A 20,723-nucleotide genomic window follows, 5' to 3' on the forward strand; every position below is an offset into this window, starting at 1 on the left:
GGTTTAATCCTAGAATCTCACTTACAAAGATGTACCAAGTAACAAAAGTGGTGTGACTGAGACCAGTACCATAAAGGATTTCAAAATGTAACCCAAACTCTGCTCATTTATCCTTCTCAATTAGTGAAAGGCATCTAATACCTACTGAAGTGCTCAAAGGAGAAAATGTGGAGTCTTCCTTAACAGTACATCGCTCTGGCCTTACAGATTCTATTTATCGAGAAACCTCACATCCATCACTGTGCTCCACCTCCATCGCTATGACATACTTCCAAACCATCCTCACCTCTTGTTTCTTCTCTCTACAAAGTAATCTTTTAAAATACAAAACAGCTGTTGTCACTCCCTGTCAATAACGCCCTGCTGTACTGAGAGTCATTTTGTAACTCTTAACACAGCATCCAAGGCCCTGGCCTACATGTCCATTCGCATGTCTTTCTCGTCCCCGATCCCCCACTGCGATCCAGCAAATCCTGCTTTCCTGAGCTCTCTGAATTTGTAGAGCTAGTTTCCACTTCGGAACCTTCCAATACAGTTCCCTCCACTTGAAACGTTCCTCTCCAACCATGTATAAAAGTCCAATTCCCTCTTTTCTCGAGAAATCAACTCGTCACTTTGCCAAGAGAAAGCTCCCCCAATTCCTCAGCCCTGCCATGACATGCTCTTATAGTTGCCTAAATTTTTCCTTTAGGGCACATACCACTGTTTAGAATTCCATAATTATGTGTGATTAGTTTATGACTACACATCTACTTAGGTGCTAAGTCCCATGAGGACAGGAATCATGTCTGTTTTGTACCACTGTATTCCCTAGCACGCGCTCTGAAACAGAGGTGGCAATCGAAAATATGTGACAGATACCGCCACCATTTAATCAAATGTATCCCTGTTGATAAAAATTTATTAGATTGTTTAATCCATGCTCAAATCAAGAAATTTTTTTACTTGATTTAGTTTTTCAGAATTAACAGAAGAAAATACAGAAATTCCATAGAAAATAATACAGTGGTTCTCAATTTCACTGAGGTCAGAACAAGAAAAAACAGGCAAATACAACATGTTATTATACAAGCTCTAAAGAGCTTCCCAGTGAGGGTAAGAGAGACTGTTATGACAGAATACAGTCTCTTTCTCTCTCTCTCTCTTTTATTTTTAAATGATTGGTTTAGAACGTTCACATGGGGACTCGGGTAATTTTAGGAGATAACATGATAATGATTTAAGCCCTTAATTTTATGATGCTCAAATATAAACAAATTAAAGTTATGGGCCTGAAAGACATCTACCCCCTGTTATTTCCTTGTTATAAAATCAATCATGGCAATTTAACATTTCTTAAAATTTTGTTTTTCAAAACCAGTGATTTTTCCCTGGTTGCTTCCAAACGCATTTATGCAGCTGCCACAAAAATGGACTTACCATTACTTTTCAGCTGAGGGAAAAATTAAATGAAGAAGGCATGAAATACCGGCTAGACACCCAGACAACTTTTCCTCTTCCTGTATATTCCACAGGAATAGGAAAAACTTGTAGGATATCTAAGTACTTGGAACAAGGTGTGTTGGTAACTCTGAAAAGTCAAGCCTCTGACATAATTACGTAATGGTATCACTCTCAGAAAAACTGCAGAATTTCTGACTAACAGAAGACACTCTATTTCCACTTAAGTAGAGAAAAAGTACCAAATTTACAAATGACAGCATTGATACTCCTTCAATAATTTTGGATACACTTCAATAATTTTGGATACAGATTTCAATAATTTGGATACACTTCAATAATTTTGGATACAGATTCCTTATTGTAACTCTCATATAAACATGTGATTGTGTGACCATCCAGAACTACCTGTATGTGGATACAGATGTGCTAATTTCATTAGAAAACAAATGAAATCAAGACATCGAAAACAATTTCTATGGATGTAATTTAAGAAAAATGATTCATTTTACTTTCCTACATAGTTCAAAGAATAAAAGCGAAAAGTATAAAAGCTATTTTTTTTAAAAGTTGCTTAGGAGAGATATGAAGAAAAACTGCAGTATGGAATGACAAGGCAGCCTGATCGATACGCTGTGATTATTTAAAAATATCTTATCATCTTAGGTACCATAAAGTCTGATTTGGAAATGAACTATTTGGTACTCATCAAATAAAGATTGGCCTAAAACCTGTATAAATGTTACCAGAGGATTATCAATCACCTAGGTAAGTTAATAAAAAACTTTACCTTACCTAGTGTAATGGGGGTTAAACATATGAGATTTAAATGCAGCCTTTTATATATTTAAAAATTTATAAACTTCTGCAAAATAATTTGAAATTGGTTTGAAATTTAATATTATTTACAACTTACACATTTTTTTTTGGTTGTGATGGTGATGGCGTTTTTGATGGTCTTCCTCGTCCTTTCTGTGGGATGGACTGTGTGGGATCAACTGCACTAGTCTCAGGAGATTCTGCTCTGCTTTGGGGAAGACCCAAATGTGGACAGCGTCAAATTATGACTCGCAACAGAGTGACAAATACATGCGCTTAGTCACACGTGCTCACCTCTGCTGTGCTCTCCGGGACGGCCGGTGCTGTCTGCTCTGAGACTTCTGCTCTGGGTTTCCGCCTTGTCTCTCTTCTTCTTCCTCTTCCTCTGCTACTGAAGGTGCGGATTTTTTTTTGCTTCCTTTTTTAGAAGTTTTTACTGTGGGCTCTTCTTTTGGTGTCCCTCCACCACCGAGAGGTTTCGGTGGTCGGCCTCTTTTACCCTTTTTTGGTGGACTGTTCTGTTCATCCTCATTTTCTAATAAATCTTCTTTGAGCCTCTTTTCCTCGGGCCACTGCTGCTCATCTGACTCTGAGGCCGTGTGGCCTCTCTTCCGTCCTCGCTGACTGCCTTTCGGTTTCTGCTCCTGTACCAGCTTAGTCAGGTCGTCCATACCTAATTTCTCTTCGGAATCTGTGGCAGGTGCTTTTTTCCGGCTTCTAGGTTTGTCCAATTCAGACTAGGGATAAAAACCACAATTTCAAGTATAAAATAGTCAATATGTACATTCTGAAGAAACAAACAAAAAATCTGTGACCCATCTTTGTCATAAAAATGCACCTAAATGAAGTTAGCGTTTTTAAATACGTCAGAACAATAACTACTTACTTGCTTTTATGAAGTTTTTAGTTTAAAAAAATTATCTGGGGTAAGAGGGTAATTATTTATGCATACTTAAGCTAGAGAACCTCAAATGGAAGCCTCTCAAAATCAGTAGTTTATTAAGACATAAACTTCAGTGAAGAGCTATTTCATAAAAAAAAATTCTAAATTCAGTGCTTGAATAGTAGACAACTATACTAAATATAATGAATCTGTTTTGATACTCAGTTTAACTCTCATTTTACCACAGTATATGAGACATAAAATATCAACTATGTTATAATCATGCTTTACACATAAAAGAATTTTTTATTTTATGAATGAATGCTGCAAAATACAAAAGTTAAACACATTCATCATTTATTAAAAGTTTTGAATGCATTCTGAATCTAAGATACTGCTTCTTCTCAGGTACAGTTACTTAACGACAAAAATAATTTAAAAATCAGCGACTTTCAAATTTAAAATATAAATCCTAGTTTACATTCAGAGAATTTATGATTTACCAGCAGATGGAGATTGAGGAAATTTTTCAAAGAAACTAAGAACAGTATGTATGAACACATATGTTGCTGTACACACACATACATACTTAAAACTCACAAATACCTAAGTGTATAGTAATAAGTTAACTTCTAAAAAGTTTGTACCAATTTACATTCTTAAATATCAGTGAAAACAAAAATTATCTGAGTGCCTGTAATTTTTATATGTTTGATTAGTCATTTGCATTTCCTGTCTGTGAACTGCCTAATTATGTCATTGGTAGTATGCCCTTTGTCCATTTATTTATTGGAGGCTTAGTGTTTTAATCTACATTCTTCTACGCTTTTATATACTTTTAAATTTTATTTCTATTTGTTATAGACTGAATTATGTCTCCACAAAATTCATAGGTTAAAACTACTCCCCCTAATATGATGGTATTTGGTTGGGGCCTGTAAGAGGGACTTCAGTTGCAATGACATCATGAGGGCGGGGGCCTCATATGGGACTAGGGCTCTTTAGGAAGAGACACCAGAAAGATTTCTGTCTCTCCCTTTCCACACATGTGAGGACATGGCCATCTGATAACCAGAAACAGTTCTTACCAAGAACTGAATCAGTCGGCACTTTGATCTTGAATATCCCAACCTCCAGAAACGTGATCAATTTAATTTGGTGGTTTAAGCCACCCAGCCTATGGTATTTTCTTATGGCAGCCTGAGCGGACTACAATATTATCTTGTTTAAGAACAAGATGTGAGATGAGGTTCTAAACTGTTTTTTCCCTACTCCCACCCCCAAAGAGACATTCAACTATTTCAAAACTGCTGATTTGTAATGCTTCCTTCATTCTGTATTATGTTTTAAAAAATAATGTTTAAGGACTATTATCACAGCAGCACAATATTTTACTAATTATAACTAAGTATGGTTGTATCTGGTTGGGCTAAACTTATTAGTCCTCTTTTTTGTATTCATTTATTCTTCCACATGGACTTAAAAAAATCACACTGGAATTTTCTAATTATATAGTCACTTAGAAAAGACCTGTTATCTCTTAGATTCATCTTTTCCATGAAGGAACATGGCGTGTCCTTTCTCTAAGTCTTCCATGTTTCTCAGTTTTGATATTCTCTCCACATAGGTCCCACTACTTCTTTTTAAGGTTATGTTTAGATATATCTGTATCTGTTTCTTTCTATCTATCTATCTATCTATCTATCTATCTATCTATCTATCTATCTATCTATCTAATCAACCTACCTATCTACCTACCCACCTACAGCAAGCTAATAATGTATCTAAGTTTGTTGTTGCAGTGGTTATTACAAAGTCAATCCCTTTTCCCCCAGCTGTATACCTGATATAAAGTAAAACCAGAGTAAAGCTAGTTACTTGTACACATATATACAGAAATATGGCTACCACGCTAAATTCTTAGTTTTTCAACTGCTTCTCATTTTTCCAAGAGTACAAAAATAAAAACAAATCTGTCTCTTTTTTCTCATTGTCATACCTTTGATTATTTCATGTCTTCTTGAAATGGTCAAACATTCTCTAACAATTTAAAAATTAGTGGTGATAGCAGGTTGCTTGTTTTGTTCCTGATTTTTAATAAGAATGCTTCAGGTATTTTATCTTTAAGAAGAATAACTGACTAAATCTTTGCTAACTTAAACAGACAAAACTTTCAGCATGCTAGGATGTATCCTTCTGGTATTATGAGTTCATATTTGAATATTTATCTCTTCTTTAGCATGATCTGAGAATATCTTGTTAGTATTTTTCTTATTTGGTACACTGATATGCCATAATGTATTAAAAGATTTTTTAACATTAAATTATCCTTCCATTCCAGGAAAAAAAAAGACCTATAAATCACTGGTTTTAATTTACTAGTATTTAAAGTTTTGCACATAAATTAAAAAGTAACTGTTATTACTCAGAGATGGGAGGTAAGAGAAACATTAAGTTAAAACTAAATTTAAAGTGTCATCTCCGATTTTAAATGCTATAGTTCATTTTGATGTCCACAGATCTGGAAGCTTGGCTGATTTCCTTCATGTTCTGGAAGAGGAGGTTGGTAAACACGAAACCAATGCCTGCTTTCTTGAAAATGCTACTAAATAATCTACTTTCCTAAAGCACTACATTCTCTAATTTTTCATTTTGCGCTGCATTGTTTTAAGAAGAGAGGGAGTATAAAACTGGGGTTAGGAGCAGGAAATGGAGAAAATATGGTACCTATAAAACTAAAATTTAAATATAAATGTGTATGGAGAAAAACTGCTTTGCAGTGAAATTTCAGTGTGAAGCTGGCAGTAGGCAAAGGTATGGTACCCTTTCGTTATAATAGATGGTATTTTTTCACTATAATTATTGGTCTTTAAACTTCTGCCTTATCATGTTCACCTCTTTGAGGATATTTTGGGGGAAACTAGATTAATAAGGTTCTACTAGTACTTCTGAAAATAAATGCAATGTTACACAAAGGACAGCCAATTACACAAATAATTCTCAAAGGCTCAGAAATTCAAAACTATTCTATGAAAAACAGAAACTGTGTTCTGCATTGCTCTGTAAGGTAAAACTAGATATGGACTTTATAGGATAACAAAATATTAAGAATTAACCAAAACCGCGTTTTCCAAATGTGGGCATGTGGGTGTGGAGCCTAGGTGATGTTTCCAACACCGAGAGACATGACAAACTCTCCACTTAAGGCATTTGCAAGTACGTGGTGACTGACTCTCATCAATGGTAATGAAGCCATTTTTGAGAAGTAGGACTAGAAGACATAAATACCTTTTCCAATTCAAGGATTCTCTTCTCTAAATCCAGATAACAGGATTCCTTTCTGGCTAAGCGATCAATTTTTAATTCTGCTTGAGTGAGATTTTTAAACAGCCAATAAAAATGAGAATTTATAGTACAGATAGTAAGGATTTAGTAAGAATTTTAGAATTACAATTTTTAAGTAGAAAGAGAAACAATCTGGTAAAATAAATTACTGGAGACACTTGAAAACACCTGACAACAAAATCCTTGGGCTGTGTAATGCTGGGCCCGTGGAAGACAAGACACTGATATTTCAGAGAAAGCGAAAAGCGAAAGAGCATCATTACTTCATTAATAACCTCCCATCTCTATTAACTGGGTAGATTTAAACACATTATGGTAATCACTAATAAAAAAAGATTAATCTTTTTAACAATAAAACAGCAGTAACAACAATTCATTTGGGCTAAACTGTTTATTCTGATAAACCTTACCAGCGAAGTATCCACATTTTACAGATAAAGAAACTGATCGGAGAGCCAAATCAAGAAATATTCAGAGCTAATTTAGAAGTCAAAGTGTGTCCAACTATTAAGGCCGTCAAGCTGTGCTGGAGTACATAACTGTCTTTTGCATCTGCACCAAAACTACTAAATGTGTCTTCAAATGACATTTACAAGTTGGGCCTATCATACAAGCTACTGCTGCTATTAAGATTTAAAAAAGAAACAAGGACTTCATGAAAACTGTAGCCATTTCGTACCTTTACTAGAAGCTTATTTAATAATTACGGGCTCAAGAAATCAACTAAAATGAGGAAGCTTTTAAGGATCCCTCATTCTATTTCCTTTCTCTAAGGCTGACTTTAAACTTATTATGTAAAACAAAAACAAAAACAAAAACGAAACCCATGACCCAGAGAAAAAGCAGTTCTGAGTATGGAACTGGCATGTTTCATTCCAAAGACCTGAAGAATAAAGATTACTTATTAGAATGACCAAACAAAAAATAACCACAAGAAATTCAATATGCTTAAATTACTTGGTAGAGGATAATTATAAACTCAAATGTGATTAAAACCATTAAAAGAAAATCATATGTTAAATTCGAGAGTAATGTTAACTGGTTTAATTGTAAAAATTATTATTTATATGGTAAAATAATAATTATTATAATTATAAAACCAAACCAAATAGCTCACCCTTACAAGATCAGAGTCGTCTCTCTTGTCACTTTTTTTCCCTGGCAAAGGTGAAGACATCGTGTAATCTTCATTTTCACTGTGATCCATTTCAGAACTATCAAGCCTTTTAATATAGACATTAGCGGTTATTATAATCATAGAACCTTAAAAGCTTTTTCTGTAGCTTTATAGCTTTATCAAAAAAAGTTCATTCTATTTGAAAAGTATTGGTTTTATTCTACCATATTTAGCACCAAATCAAGCAATGAAGCATATTTAATAACCACAAGTTTAGTTTTTTCCCTAAGTCTTTTTAAAATGAAATTCTGTCTTGTAGTGGGAACATAAAGCAAAGTAAAACTTTTTTCTTGCTGGGAAGTTGGACTGTTCTACGTCACAGTGTGCCCTATCCCCTCCCTCCCTCTCGCCTACCCCCATTCGACTGTTTCTTCTTACACTTAACATTCTTTAACACATTAAGTTACTGTTTATTATCTACTGACTACCTTGGCCTGCTAGAAAGTAAGCACCGATCTTTTGTCAATATCACTTACCGATACGCACTAAAGCATTTGGATCAGTGCCTGGTATGGGGTAGGCACCCAACAAATACCTGCTAAGTGAATAAACAGCACATGCGCTCATGCACTGGTATAAAGGTTCCGTCTTCTGTCCAGAGTTATCTCATTCTTTGTTTGGTTTTAAAAACCATTTGCACATTACTGAACCCTGACTTTCGGTCTCTGGCTGAGAGGCTACCCTGAGCTCTAGCCTCACATACCCATTTGCCCGCTCACCTGAATTCTAATAGGCATCTCAACTTTAACACAGGCAGAAGTTATGCAGACACTCCTCTTTCCCCTCCTCCTCCACACACACGCACACACATTCAGTCTGTTCCTCCTCAAGGATTCTAGAGCTCGGTACATGGCACCGCCATCTGTAGAAGTATTCAGGCCAAAAAACCCAGAACACATCCTTAAATTCCCCCTTTCCCTAACGGTTCACATCTAATCCATTAGCAAGACCATTTGGATCCACTAAGAAAATAAATCCCAAATTTCACTACTTAAGATTACTGTTAGCTGACTCCTACTGGTTTTTCTACCTCAATTCTAGCTCTTCTATGGTCCACAAAGAGTCAAGCAATCTTTTAAAAGCGCAAATTAGATCACTAGACTCCACAATATTTTCCAGTTGTACTTAAAAATCAAATCCAAATTCTTTACATTACTCATCAAGTCCAAACATAATCTGGCTACCTCCCAACATCATCTCTGCCATTACTCTCTCATGCCAACTCTCCAGCGAAGCTGATCTCTCCAGGACACCTAGGAAGTTTCACCAAGCAGGGAAACTAGGAGTCATTTGTTTTGAAAAACAATGGGAGATGAAGACAGGGTAAAAACATTAATTGTCTTGAAAGCAAACAAGGGAAACCTATTAAGATTTCTGGGCAATGAAATAACCTGAAACCAGCAGCATTTAAAAAAGATTATCTAGCAGTGATATGATCTACATAGCCAGAGGAATAAGGATGAGCAACAGTCAAATACTATAATAATTAAAGAAAGGAAATAAATGAAATGAGAGCAGAAAAGAGAAGTATAAAACACTGTAAAGAAAAATAATTGGCAGATGTTAGCATGAGAGAAGAGTCAAAGATAATTATGAAGCTCTTAGCCTATGTGACTGGGTGAATCATAACTAAAAATTCAAGGAAAAAAATCAATAATTCAGCAAGTGAGTTGGTGGAAATGTTTTGGTTACATCAAGTATCCACTAGAAAACGTCCAAATGATATGCGTGAAGGGTCACTTAGGTATCAGCCACAAATATACGTTAATATGGGAATCTAGAAAAATGAGAGCCACGGATACAATTTTTGTTCTATTTGTATTGTTATACAGGGTAGGAGGGAAATCATTTTATACTCTTTGGCATATATATATATGCGCGCGCGCGCGCGCACACACACACACACACACACATCATTTAACAATATATTCATTACAAGGATATTGATAAGTTATTTTAGAATGTCTCCTCCCTTTGTTACTAACTGGTTATGAACAATGCAAAAGACAGCATACAGTCTTTCACAATAACTTAGCAAAACCAATAAACAGTGGCAGTTTGGCCCTGTACAGGCTCTGCTACTGACAGATGATGTACTATCCACTATGCCCAAACCAGGGAAAGTGTAAAATGTGGTTCCCTTTTTCCTTTCTTAAAAAGAAAAACAGTCTCCTATAGAGCATGATTTAGCTATTTTTAAACAATCGAAAAAGTATATACATGTACACAGTAAAAAGAAATTTAAACCATACCAAAGAGTATAAAATGATTTCCCTCCTACCCTGTATTAGGCAAACACTATTAAGATACAGTGAATTTTTACAAAAACTTTCGATGCATATACAAGCAAATATGAAGACAAATCTTTTTCAAAAACTCAAAAACACTATAACACTATTCTATTCTTTGCCTTTTCATTCACTAACATATTGTGGAAACTCTTCATTTTAGTTCCTACCTCACCATTTAATGACTGTCTATGTTCTGTACAGTACAGTTTTCCAACTGCTGACAGTCGGAAACTGGCCTATGTTCTCTAACAGAGATCACTCCCACAAGCTAGAATATGAGAAAGGCTTAAGAGGCAATGCCTATCTAAATGAGCTAGCAAGTAATCACGAACTTGAACTAAAACATGTTCAACAGTATGCGATGATTTCCACCCCTCGACGTTAAATGTTTTGGGTTACATTATTTTAGATCTCACAGCCTTGTTGGAATCCTCAAATATAAAGTATGATGTTTTGTATGTACTTACCTCCCTTTTATTCTTCCTGGAGAGCTTGGGTTTGAGCTGCTACTTGCATTGCTTACAGTTTCCATTCGTGATGATTTTGTCTGAGATTGTTTGCCTGCTGACGAAAGCGGCTTATTAACAGCTCCTAGAACATTGGTTGTTTTAGGCTGAAATGAAAAATGTATTATCTCTTTCTATTTGATTAAAGCCAAAAGAAATTTACATGTGAAGAACCATAAATAACATCTGTCAAAGTATTAATACACAAATCATGAAAAACGTGCCTATCCTTAAGCAAAATAAGGTTTATAAACTGAATATCACTCGAACAGATACAAAAGAACTATAATAGACAGCATAATATTCAAGTTTCTTACCTGGAGGAAAAGGCTTACATAGAAAGTGAGAAAAAAATGAACTGTATAGTAAACAATGAAAACAGATAATTGGACTCTTGCTATGGAAGGGTCCATAAGATGCAATTTCACTTTAAGATTTTTATCTTGATATTATAGGAGAAGACATTTAAGGATCAAAGTCTCCAGGGCTTTATTATAAATAGCTGAAAAAAAAGTTCATACATCTGAACTTGCATCTAAAATATAACTACTTCTTACTAGTAAATAGAAGATACCTAAATTATATTTTCTAACTTAAGGTACACCAATTTTAAAAGAAATACAAAATAACATAATTATGCCAATAATCACAATAAAATAAACTACCATATAAGAATTAAAAAGGTTTTCAACACGTACTTTTCCAGGAGTGAAAAACGATTTCATTTCTGGAGGCAGATAATTTTTGGTGTTACTGAAGTTCTACAAGCGAGGAAAAAAGCTGTAGTCAGTGAATACTGAAACACTGTATATTTGTGAGGTGGTTCAAAAAGCCAACAAAACACAGAGCGGCTTTTCTTTTAAAGTACATAATAAAATACATATTTACTTAAACTCATCAGCTGAAACATAAATTTTCAGTCACTCATTTTAAATCCTATAAGCTTAAACTAACCTCGTACCATCTCCAAGATTAACAACATGTATGCGAGCTCTAGCATGCTAGATCTCTAAGGATGCATCAGAAACACGTGCTCCTGTAATACTCTCCAAAAGAGACCACGTGTACTGTTACCTTACACCACAGTGAACACGTAAAAGCAGCTGCTTGTAGCTACTGGGTGAATGAACTACAAGGCTGTTCCAAAACTCTATATGCTAATAAGACCCGAACTGATATTTAAAAAAGAAGGCTGTGTGGTTTCTACACTCAGTTACTCAACAAGCTCACTACATTAAGAAACTCTAAGAGACTCTGGAAAATACCTTTTACACCGCACACCTCCTTGAGTTTTATGACCGTGGGAACACTCCTGTAGTGTTCCCAGGGTCTTGGGCCCATTCCAGTGTCAGTTCTGTCTGTATCCTCATCCCAGTTATAAATCTCATTCAAGGGCTTACACCTTCAGACTGTATCTCCATCAGCATTTCCTTCCCATTCTGGATAGATGGCCACAAGTCACAGATCGACACGCTTTGATCGCATTTTGGGCCTGTGCCCTCAGATGGCATAAAACTCTGAACACAAACTCTAGATCCTCCTAACCATTCTATGAACCATAACTGTGCCCTCCAGTTTGGCCCATTATTAAAACCCAAGGTGACCTTTCCATGACGTTGGTAGTGGGCCAGCTCTTGACACTCATCCTTCAGGATCTTCCCACAATAAATGCTGAGAAGACATTTTATTTCAACTTACACAAATTCTAAAGTAACTACCTTGTCAGGCTGGGTGAAAAAGCGAGCTGGTAGAACTGGGTCTTTGGGAGACTCCAAGCTGTACGTGGTGCTCTTTGACATGATGATGTTCATAGCAACGTCACACACAGTATACAGTTTCTGAAATGGTATTAAAAAGCAAGTACTTAAACGGCATCCTAGACTCTGCCAATTAGCAGTAATTCTAAAACATGTTTTATGTGCAGTTTTCTGTATAATAGTGTAAGTTAAAATGCTTACACTGCCTATTGGTTTCATTAGTTTACTAGTAACAGCATTACTATAAATACTATACTAGTAATTGTATATTATTAAGTCTAATTACTAACAGAAATACTACTAATTATTTACTACTAATAGAAGAGACTGTTTGATGTTGCCTACAAATACTACAGAAGTTCCATATCCTACACTCGAATGATTAAATCGACATGGAATCATAATTATTTACAAAGAATTACATACTTCATTCATTTTTGTGTCATCTGGTCCTTGGGCATCTTTTGTTTGCTTAATATTTTCAACCATCTTTCTGATAAATGCATGGCTGTTATTTTCATTTTTAGCCATTAATATTTCTAGAACAAACCAAAGACATCTAAAAAACAAACAAACAAACAAAAAAACAGGAAAGAGAAACAAGAAAGAAAAATTAGTTGTTAAATACAGATATAATAATTCTAAATATAAATATAATGAATTCTGGGAGCAGAAAAAATTTAAAAGAAACATCTCCAAGTCAACAGAAAAAAGATACATATCACAACACATCAGCAGTGTAGGTTTATGTTCATAAGAGCCCTTCTCAAAGTCTCACCAATTTTCCCAGGGAGGCAGGTTAAAAAGAAATAAACAGTGGAAAGAATGACGTGATCTTAACCTCTAGCTGTGACAGGAGGGGAGGACTGCCTGAAGGAATAACCGGGCCATGAATAAAGTGAAGTCCCAAAAACTCAATGCTGACTTTGATTCCAACTGGATGTCTTTGTGAAAACACAACTACCTTACTCAGAAGTTAAGAATCTTGATCAGTAAATTAGAGAGGAAAAAGTCACGGCTGATAACATACTGTCTTTGCTTAAAGAGGAAAAAATTAAAAGAAGGCTCAGTTTTAAAGTTAATTACAAAAAAAAATTCTATTTAAGATAAAAACAAAAGTGCTTTGTCTCTGCATCACACAGACAGAAAGGGATAGTTATAGCACAGAGAAAAAAAAGTAACGGGAAAAGGAAAGAAACGTAAAGCAAGGTATTGTGCCAGAAAGGAAAAAACCTTTAGTATCCCAGGTACAGGATAAATTCTGCTGTAGTGGCTCTCTCATAGTCTGGAGATTACTTGTGACTGTACTGGGCAATTTAGAGATATACCAAAAATGTTTAGTAAATTCCAGAGTATTTTATCCATTTCAAAAATCAATGGTCTCTGAGGAAGGGGGTGGCTAGACATTTTCATTAGTTATAATTACCCTAATATTAAACTCATTTGAGGAGAACTGCTTTTTTTAAAAAAACAGAAACTGTGGCAAAAAAGAAGGTAATAGCTTTTTCCCTTGCAAAGTTACTAGTAATTTGATTTTATTTTCTTGAGACATCTCAAATATTTAACTTTAAAATATTTCTATGAATTAAGAAATCAAGAATTATTTTCCTTTCATAAAAAGCTAAAAGCATAATAAACTTATCCATTCAAAATCACAAGGTCATCTTTTATTGTAACAGAAAGAGGCCCATGGTCTCAAACTTATCTAAAGGACTATGCTGATCTTATAAAGACTTCACTAAATACTATTATATCCCCTCGGTGTACGCCCAGGCATACACAGTCTTTTGGCCTCTTACAACAGTCATAAACTTTATTAAGAAAATCGCCAATGGAGTAGTAAGTGGGAGTGGTCCGTGGTTATCAATTTGGCCTGTTATTAAATGAGACCATTCTCCCTTCCTTATGGAGGAAGAGAGTTACTGCCAAGAAAATGTGCTTACTATGTGCACAAGGAGAGCATTACTTCACTCCACATGAAAATCTATTCACAGTTTCGGAAGAAAGTAGGAAAAGATAAGAACTGGAATGGAAAGTTTTAATGGATTGTTTCAATGGAAAAAAAAAAATGCCAGACTGGTAGAGAAATACGACAGTGTATAGTAATTATGCTAAACTAAGTTTTGGAAAGTTATGTAAGAAATAAAATATAAAGACATGGTATGAAAAAAGAGAAATAAGAGAATAAGGGAAAGAAATTTAAATTCCTAAGAAATGAAATAAATCTAATAAAATAATTACAACTGAGATTCCATTATCAGGAAAGGGATAAAGCTTTCAGAAAATATGAAAATGGGAGGGAAAGTCTTACTCTTTAACATCTTTAAGTTGTTCAATATCCTGTACTTTGACATAATCTGGGTCATGTGCCAAAAGATGAATTGTATATGGAACAACATACTCTGGTAGAAGAGACAACAGTTTTTCTGAAAAAGAAAAAAAAAAAAAAAAGAAGAAACATAACAGAAACATCCGGGTTAGAAAATCAACTCTTACTCACTCCTTCTTTCTCTTTGATACTGTATCCCAATAGTACCACAATGTGGCTAGAAGAATAATATATTGATATATCCAGTGTTGAGGTACATCGTAAATTAAAGTTTATCCATCCATCATGTCCAATAGTGAAATGGATATTAAATGCACCAAATGCTGAGGTCACAAAGACAATTATTTCAGTTTTCAAGTGCATATGGAAAAAAGTGACCCAAACAAACTATATCTAAGACTAAGAGACCTAAGATCTATTTTTCTTGTTATTATGAGCAACCCTATGTTCAATATTCCCTTGTAAGCTGCTGAGCAAAATGAAAAACTAGTATATCTTTCAGAGTCAGTATGGCACAAAAGTAGAGAATAAAGGTTTTTGATACTATTTGTAGTATCAAAGTAAAATAAAACTGTTTGATACTATCTATAACAGAAGAACAGAAATAAAGGAACAAACTTAAATAAGTTTCTAGGACACTTTAAATAACAAAGAAACATTTTTTCAGTTTAATGAAAATATTTTTACACTTTGAGATCAGCATATTCCATTATAGGTCAGAATGGTAATCATTACGTGCTTTATTAAAGGTTACATGAAAAGACCAAGATTCACATTCTGAACATTTCCTTTTATATTTTCTATTTTTGAAAAAAATTTTTAAAGTAGATGTTCAACCTGTAGTGCAATAACACATGTGCCAATGAGGCACCAAGTTCTATTGCTTAATTCAAAGAGAATAGTCTGTGTGTGATATCATTCATTTCAAGGCACGTATAGAAGAAAAAAGTACCAAGGTTCAAAATACAGTTAAATTCAAATTAAACTCTATTAAATATTGATTGAGTGCTTACAATTTTTCAGGCTTACTATTTTAAATATAACGATGAATAAGACTAAACAAAGCCCTCACTAGATAAAGCAAAAACAGAGACAGAAGCCATACGTCAATGTGGAAGGTGCCCTAAGATAATAGCTAACAACTAAGCGATTACTTCTTTGGACCATGCATTATGCCAGGTGCTTTTATATATATAACTTTTTAATTCTCAGACAATCGTAAGAAATGAGTATACTTATACCAATTTTACAAATAAGGAAACTAAGGCTCAGATTGCTAAAACAACACAACCGGTAAATGGCAGAGGTGGGATCTGACTCCAGAGCACTCGTTTTCCCCAAGGCGAGGAAGGAAGAAAAAGACAGAGGGTCCTAGTGATGCAGTAACACCAAAACTGTATTTTAAAGGGTTCAAAAGGTGCAAGCAACATTCCTCGGTTTTCTTTGTCTGTCTGGAAGGGGGAGGCAATTTCCAGATAGAGCTGACAACAGAGAAAATAGATAGCTGCACAAATTTCAAATAACCCAGAGTACAAGGAGCATAAAATTGACAGTTGGGAGTGGTTAAAGAGAAACGTGGAACTCAGGCTGAAGGTAAACTGTCACGGGCCATGTTAACAAGTTTCGACCTGATCCTGGGAGCAATGAAGTCACATGGATTCCAAGTGAGTTGGTAATATGATCCGATCTGTTTTGGAAAGATTCTGATAGCTGTGCGACAGGGCTGGGGGTCGCTCAGAGGGAGAGGGACAGGGGGTCGTTAGAAGTGAATACACCAGTCCCAGAGAAACAGAGCAGCGCAGGAGAGCTGAAGAGAAACGTTCATGGTATCCAGAGAAAGAATTAAGGATGTGGTGACCAACGAGAGGGAAAAAAATGGTATGAAGAATGCCTCTGATTTCTGACTTGGGTAACTGGACATATTTTAATGCCATTAAGCAAGCCGTAAAAGGCACAGAAACATATAACTAATAACGTGGGTGGCGTAAAGTAAGCAGATTAAAAACAGGCACAGAAACATCCGATATTAACGTCAGCTACAGGTGAGAACGATCAACAAAGATCAAAGTCCTGTACTTTTTTTTTAAACTAAAAGATGACACTTAGACAATCTCTATAAATTTACACATTTCACTGTTCTATTAAAAGTACCTCCGTCCAATGCTTATTTCCCTTGGCCATTTTGTCGGTGACATAAAGAGACATTCGGGTTGATTTTTAAACACTCACATGTTTACATTTTAAAAAAGCACTTTTTAAAGAAAAAGCTGTTACTGAAAAATCGTAACAACTTCTCAGTTGACGCATGTCAACTGGAACGTAATAACAACACCCGGGGGCTGGCGGGCTGGGCGCGGCCGCTTACCGCTGACGGCCGCGTGCTGCTTCAGGTACTCGCGCCGCACGTTGATGTTCTTGAGCAGGCACTGCCGGGCGTGGGCGCGCCTCTCCTTGACTGGGTCTTTGGCGCACAGTGCACAGATAGCCATGTACTCCAGTGGCAGCCGTAACCGGGACAGACCTTTGTGAAGTTTCTGAGCAAACACCTGTCTCACCTGATAGCATTCATCCTGTGAAGACATCATGATCCCATGTTATCCGCATGGCGGCAAAGGCTAAGTGACAACTTCAGACACAAAGCGTGCTGCAGCACGTCACCAGAAAGGTGGATGGCAGTGAGTTTATGCACAACCTCGGCTTCGGCTCGCAGACTCAGATGTTGTGACAAGTTAATTTCCACTTGGAGGGTTTACCTGGACCCCAGGAACTACCTGGTCCACGTGTCAGAAAAGACTGCATGTACTTTTAACACAGATAATGCTCATAAGTATAAATCCATCCTATCTTAAACAAATGAGGTATAAAAAAATAAAGTTTAAGCACTCTCATATTTAGCTGTTTCATTTACTGAGAAAGATAAAATTTCTGATTTATTGATTTTAGTTCTATCATTTAAAAAAACCACTCAATTTAAAACGCACAACTTTGAAGGGAAGAGTTGCTAATTAATTTCAGAAACATTGAATTACTGTCTGCTCTACACAGGAACCAGTCCATCACCGCAGCGCCTGCTTCCTGCACATACCACCTCGTCCTGAACCAGCTGCCTCATCTCTAGGACACTGCCCGCGTCCTCCAGAGTCCCTGTGAGCTCCTCACCCCGCACCCTTCCGCGCTCTGAGCTCTCTGCGCGGACCTCCAGCGCAGGATGCAGTATCTGGCATTGCAATGATTAGTCCACATCTGTCCTACCTGCTGCTCAGTCCTTGAAGACAAGAATCACGCCCCTACTCACCTCTGTGCTCTAAACCTAGCACAGTATCTGGTGCACTAGTTACCAGAATTTTTCCTAAACTACAGGGAAAAGCTCCATATGACTTTTGACTCATATATGAGACACACAGAGACCCTCTATGTCACACAAAGACCTTCATAATTACACCTTACCCTCTACCAATTAACTCAACGTGTGGAGTGTTTCATATTTTTTGCAACTTTATGTACATTATTTCTTCTATCTTAGAATGTTCATTTTGTTTTTCTTCAAAATCTAGGTCATAACATTTTGCCTTTGTTTTTAAATCCTTTGTGTATCATCTTTCATTTAATATAAACTTCAATTTCTTATAATACCAAGCACCTACTTTTAAAAAGTAGTCTAGCTTTCACAGAAATACTGTCTATTATCCACTCTTGCATTCAACAAAACGAAGTTAGAATTAACTCACTCCTTCCCCAGTATCATTCCCATGGGGGAGAGAAATCTTCATTATCAATTAGATATTACAAAAATACCAAATTACAAACTGTATAATTCAACACATCACAATTATATTCACTAATGAACAGACTACTCATTAAAAAATTAATCTCCACTCAAGCATCCCTCCCCTCTACTTAGATGCATTTCCAACCAAGATAATGTTTTTTGTCATTCTCTTATTAATCATTCAGGATCCAACGACGTAATGCAAATTAATTACAGAATCAATTTGTGATTCATTTGGCAAAAGTAGAAGAATTCCAAAACATCATTAAAGTGCTATTAGAGAACTGTCAAATCACATGCAGGGCAGCTGACAGTTCACAACGAAAGATGAGAGATTTGACAAGAATGATGACACAAAAAATACATCAAAAGAGAATTATCTGAATAAAGATTTGAAAGATGTGCTCCTGGGCACTGAGGAAGTCTTCATATGTTTGTTTTGTTTTTGTTTTTTGCAAAGATAATTATCCTTTTCACTGTTTTATAAAAGTTAAATGTAAAAAATAGAATATAATTTTTATCAGAAAAAATACACTGTGAAAAAAGCAAACAATATCCTCTTGGTTATGGTTAGAACCAATAACTAGTTCAGTTTTTTTGTTTAATATTACAAAATATTTCCCCCAATATAATTTTCCAATCAAAGCTTTTATTCACTACTGACTATGAGTAAAGTCTGAATCTTAAGTAGTCTGGATCTTAAGTAAATTCACTTTAAGTGGCCTTTTCTGGTATAAATTATCCTCAGGATTACTTCTAGTATCTTGTAAAATAGTTCGATTACTTTGTATATTGTATGTTATCAACATTTATTTGTATTCTCTGTTTTACTAAGAGGTTATCTTCTTGAAGGCTATACCATGACTGACTTACTCATCTTTGTATTTATAGAACATAGAACAGTATACAGCACATAGTTTTACACAGTAAATTTGGATTGCATTCAAATTCTAAAATACCTTAAAAATTATTCAATGTTAAGGTTCATATTACTGAATTTCTACTCCTTGAGATTTACTTTCTATTCAAATACATGACAAGAGTCCCTGAGATGCAATCCTGCTTTTAAAGAGTTCAAGGCAAGAAAGAGAAATAAACCACAGGTCCACAAATAACAAATACACGAGACACGTATATATCACAGGACTGCAGACAAACCTATAGGGGATCAAAAGGAGACCAGTTGTAAGAATCAGAACCAAATTTTGTGGGAAAGGTTCTGTCTGAGCCTTTTTTTTTTTTACAAAAAAGGCTGGATTTGGATTTGTAGAAATGTGAGGGTGAAAAGGAAATTAAAAGCAGCAACCTAGAGGCACATAAAAAAAATGTTCGATTTCATTGAAATGAGGGTATAAAGGATAGTGTGCGAAACAAGATTTTTAAATGCCTGAATCCAAATATTAAAAGGGATTGAATGGCAAGTTGTAAAGTATATGTGATTTTCTTTTTTTAATGAGTATAAGCCTCTAATTAGTTCTGACTGGGGGAATAACATGTTCAGAACTGATAGGGAAACTAAACCAACAATAGAAAAAGTCTCACAAAAATCTAGGTGAGAGCTCATGATGATGGTTACAGCAACAAGAATGGTTAAAAAGGGATGAATAAAAAAAAAAGATATAGATAGTATAGGACAGAATTATCTGCACTTTTGCAATGAAGCGCAAGGACAAGCAAATAGGCAAATACAAATCATGCTTGTAGCTCTAAGAAATGCCATTCAGGTTTATTTAATGCTTACTGAAGCTCAACATGTCAGAAAAATAGATTTGGAAAAGATTATGAATTCAGTCTTACATTCACAGAAAATGAAAGTCTGAAAATTCTGTTTTGCATTAGAAGTGAGACTGGAGACTTAAAAAAAGTTAATGCTGCCAGTAGAGGAAGCACTACACAGATGATAAGATGGCCAAAGAATATGGAAGTGGAAAAGTCAGTCCCGGGCAGAGCCTCATAGAACACACGCATTTAAAGGAAAAAAGGAGAGCCAGGAAGTGCAGGCAGAGAAAGTGCGACAAAAATCAGGAGACAGAACCAGAGGTTTTCAAGAACAAAGGCGCGGTGGCCTTGTCGAATGATGTAGAAAGGACCTGTACAATGAAGACCAATGTCATTGGATTTGGGGACTTTAAAAGAGCATTTCTGTAAAACAGTGAAGGCAAATGAACGGTGAGGAGTGAGAGGCTAAGAGCGTGTGAGACAAAGGTATAGATGACTCTTGAGGTTTAGACGTTTAAAAAGGAGAGACAGGCATGTGTGGTTTAAAAGATTAGGGAAAAGTTTGGTTTAGAATAAACTAAGGTAACCTCGTATGTTTGTAAATTTTGAGAATATGCTGGTAATTAACTTCTAGCCATTAACGAACATTCCAGTGAACAGAAGTCCAAAGCAAGCAATAGCATAACTT

General features: G+C 35.6%; 1 protein-coding gene across 6 annotated transcripts in view; it reads right to left on the reverse strand.

The window, feature by feature from the left end:
• Window positions 1–20,723, reverse strand: part of PDS5B (PDS5 cohesin associated factor B) — a 143,594-nt gene that overhangs the window by 4,718 nt on the left and 118,153 nt on the right. Inside the window, exons 25-33 of one of the 6 annotated variants that reach the window (XM_039873036.1) lie at window positions 16,913–17,117; window positions 14,530–14,644; window positions 12,645–12,777; window positions 12,180–12,299; window positions 11,160–11,222; window positions 10,423–10,568; window positions 7,605–7,710; window positions 2,554–2,996; window positions 2,357–2,464 (exon numbers count right to left, since the gene is read on the reverse strand). In XM_039873036.1, the coding sequence (XP_039728970.1) occupies window positions 2,357–2,464; window positions 2,554–2,996; window positions 7,605–7,710; window positions 10,423–10,568; window positions 11,160–11,222; window positions 12,180–12,299; window positions 12,645–12,777; window positions 14,530–14,644; window positions 16,913–17,117 (1,439 nt within the window). Of the gene's footprint in view, window positions 1–2,352; window positions 2,468–2,553; window positions 2,997–7,604; window positions 7,711–10,422; window positions 10,569–11,159; window positions 11,223–12,179; window positions 12,300–12,644; window positions 12,778–14,529; window positions 14,645–16,912; window positions 17,118–20,723 lie in introns of those variants that run through there. The other 5 variants (XM_039873034.1, XM_039873033.1, XM_039873035.1 and 2 more) reach the window with 5 other exon arrangements.

This window comes from Pteropus medius, unplaced genomic scaffold (genome assembly GCF_902729225.1).
Source record: "Pteropus medius unplaced genomic scaffold, Ma_sr-lr_union100, whole genome shotgun sequence".
NCBI lineage: Eukaryota > Metazoa > Chordata > Mammalia > Chiroptera > Pteropodidae > Pteropus > Pteropus medius.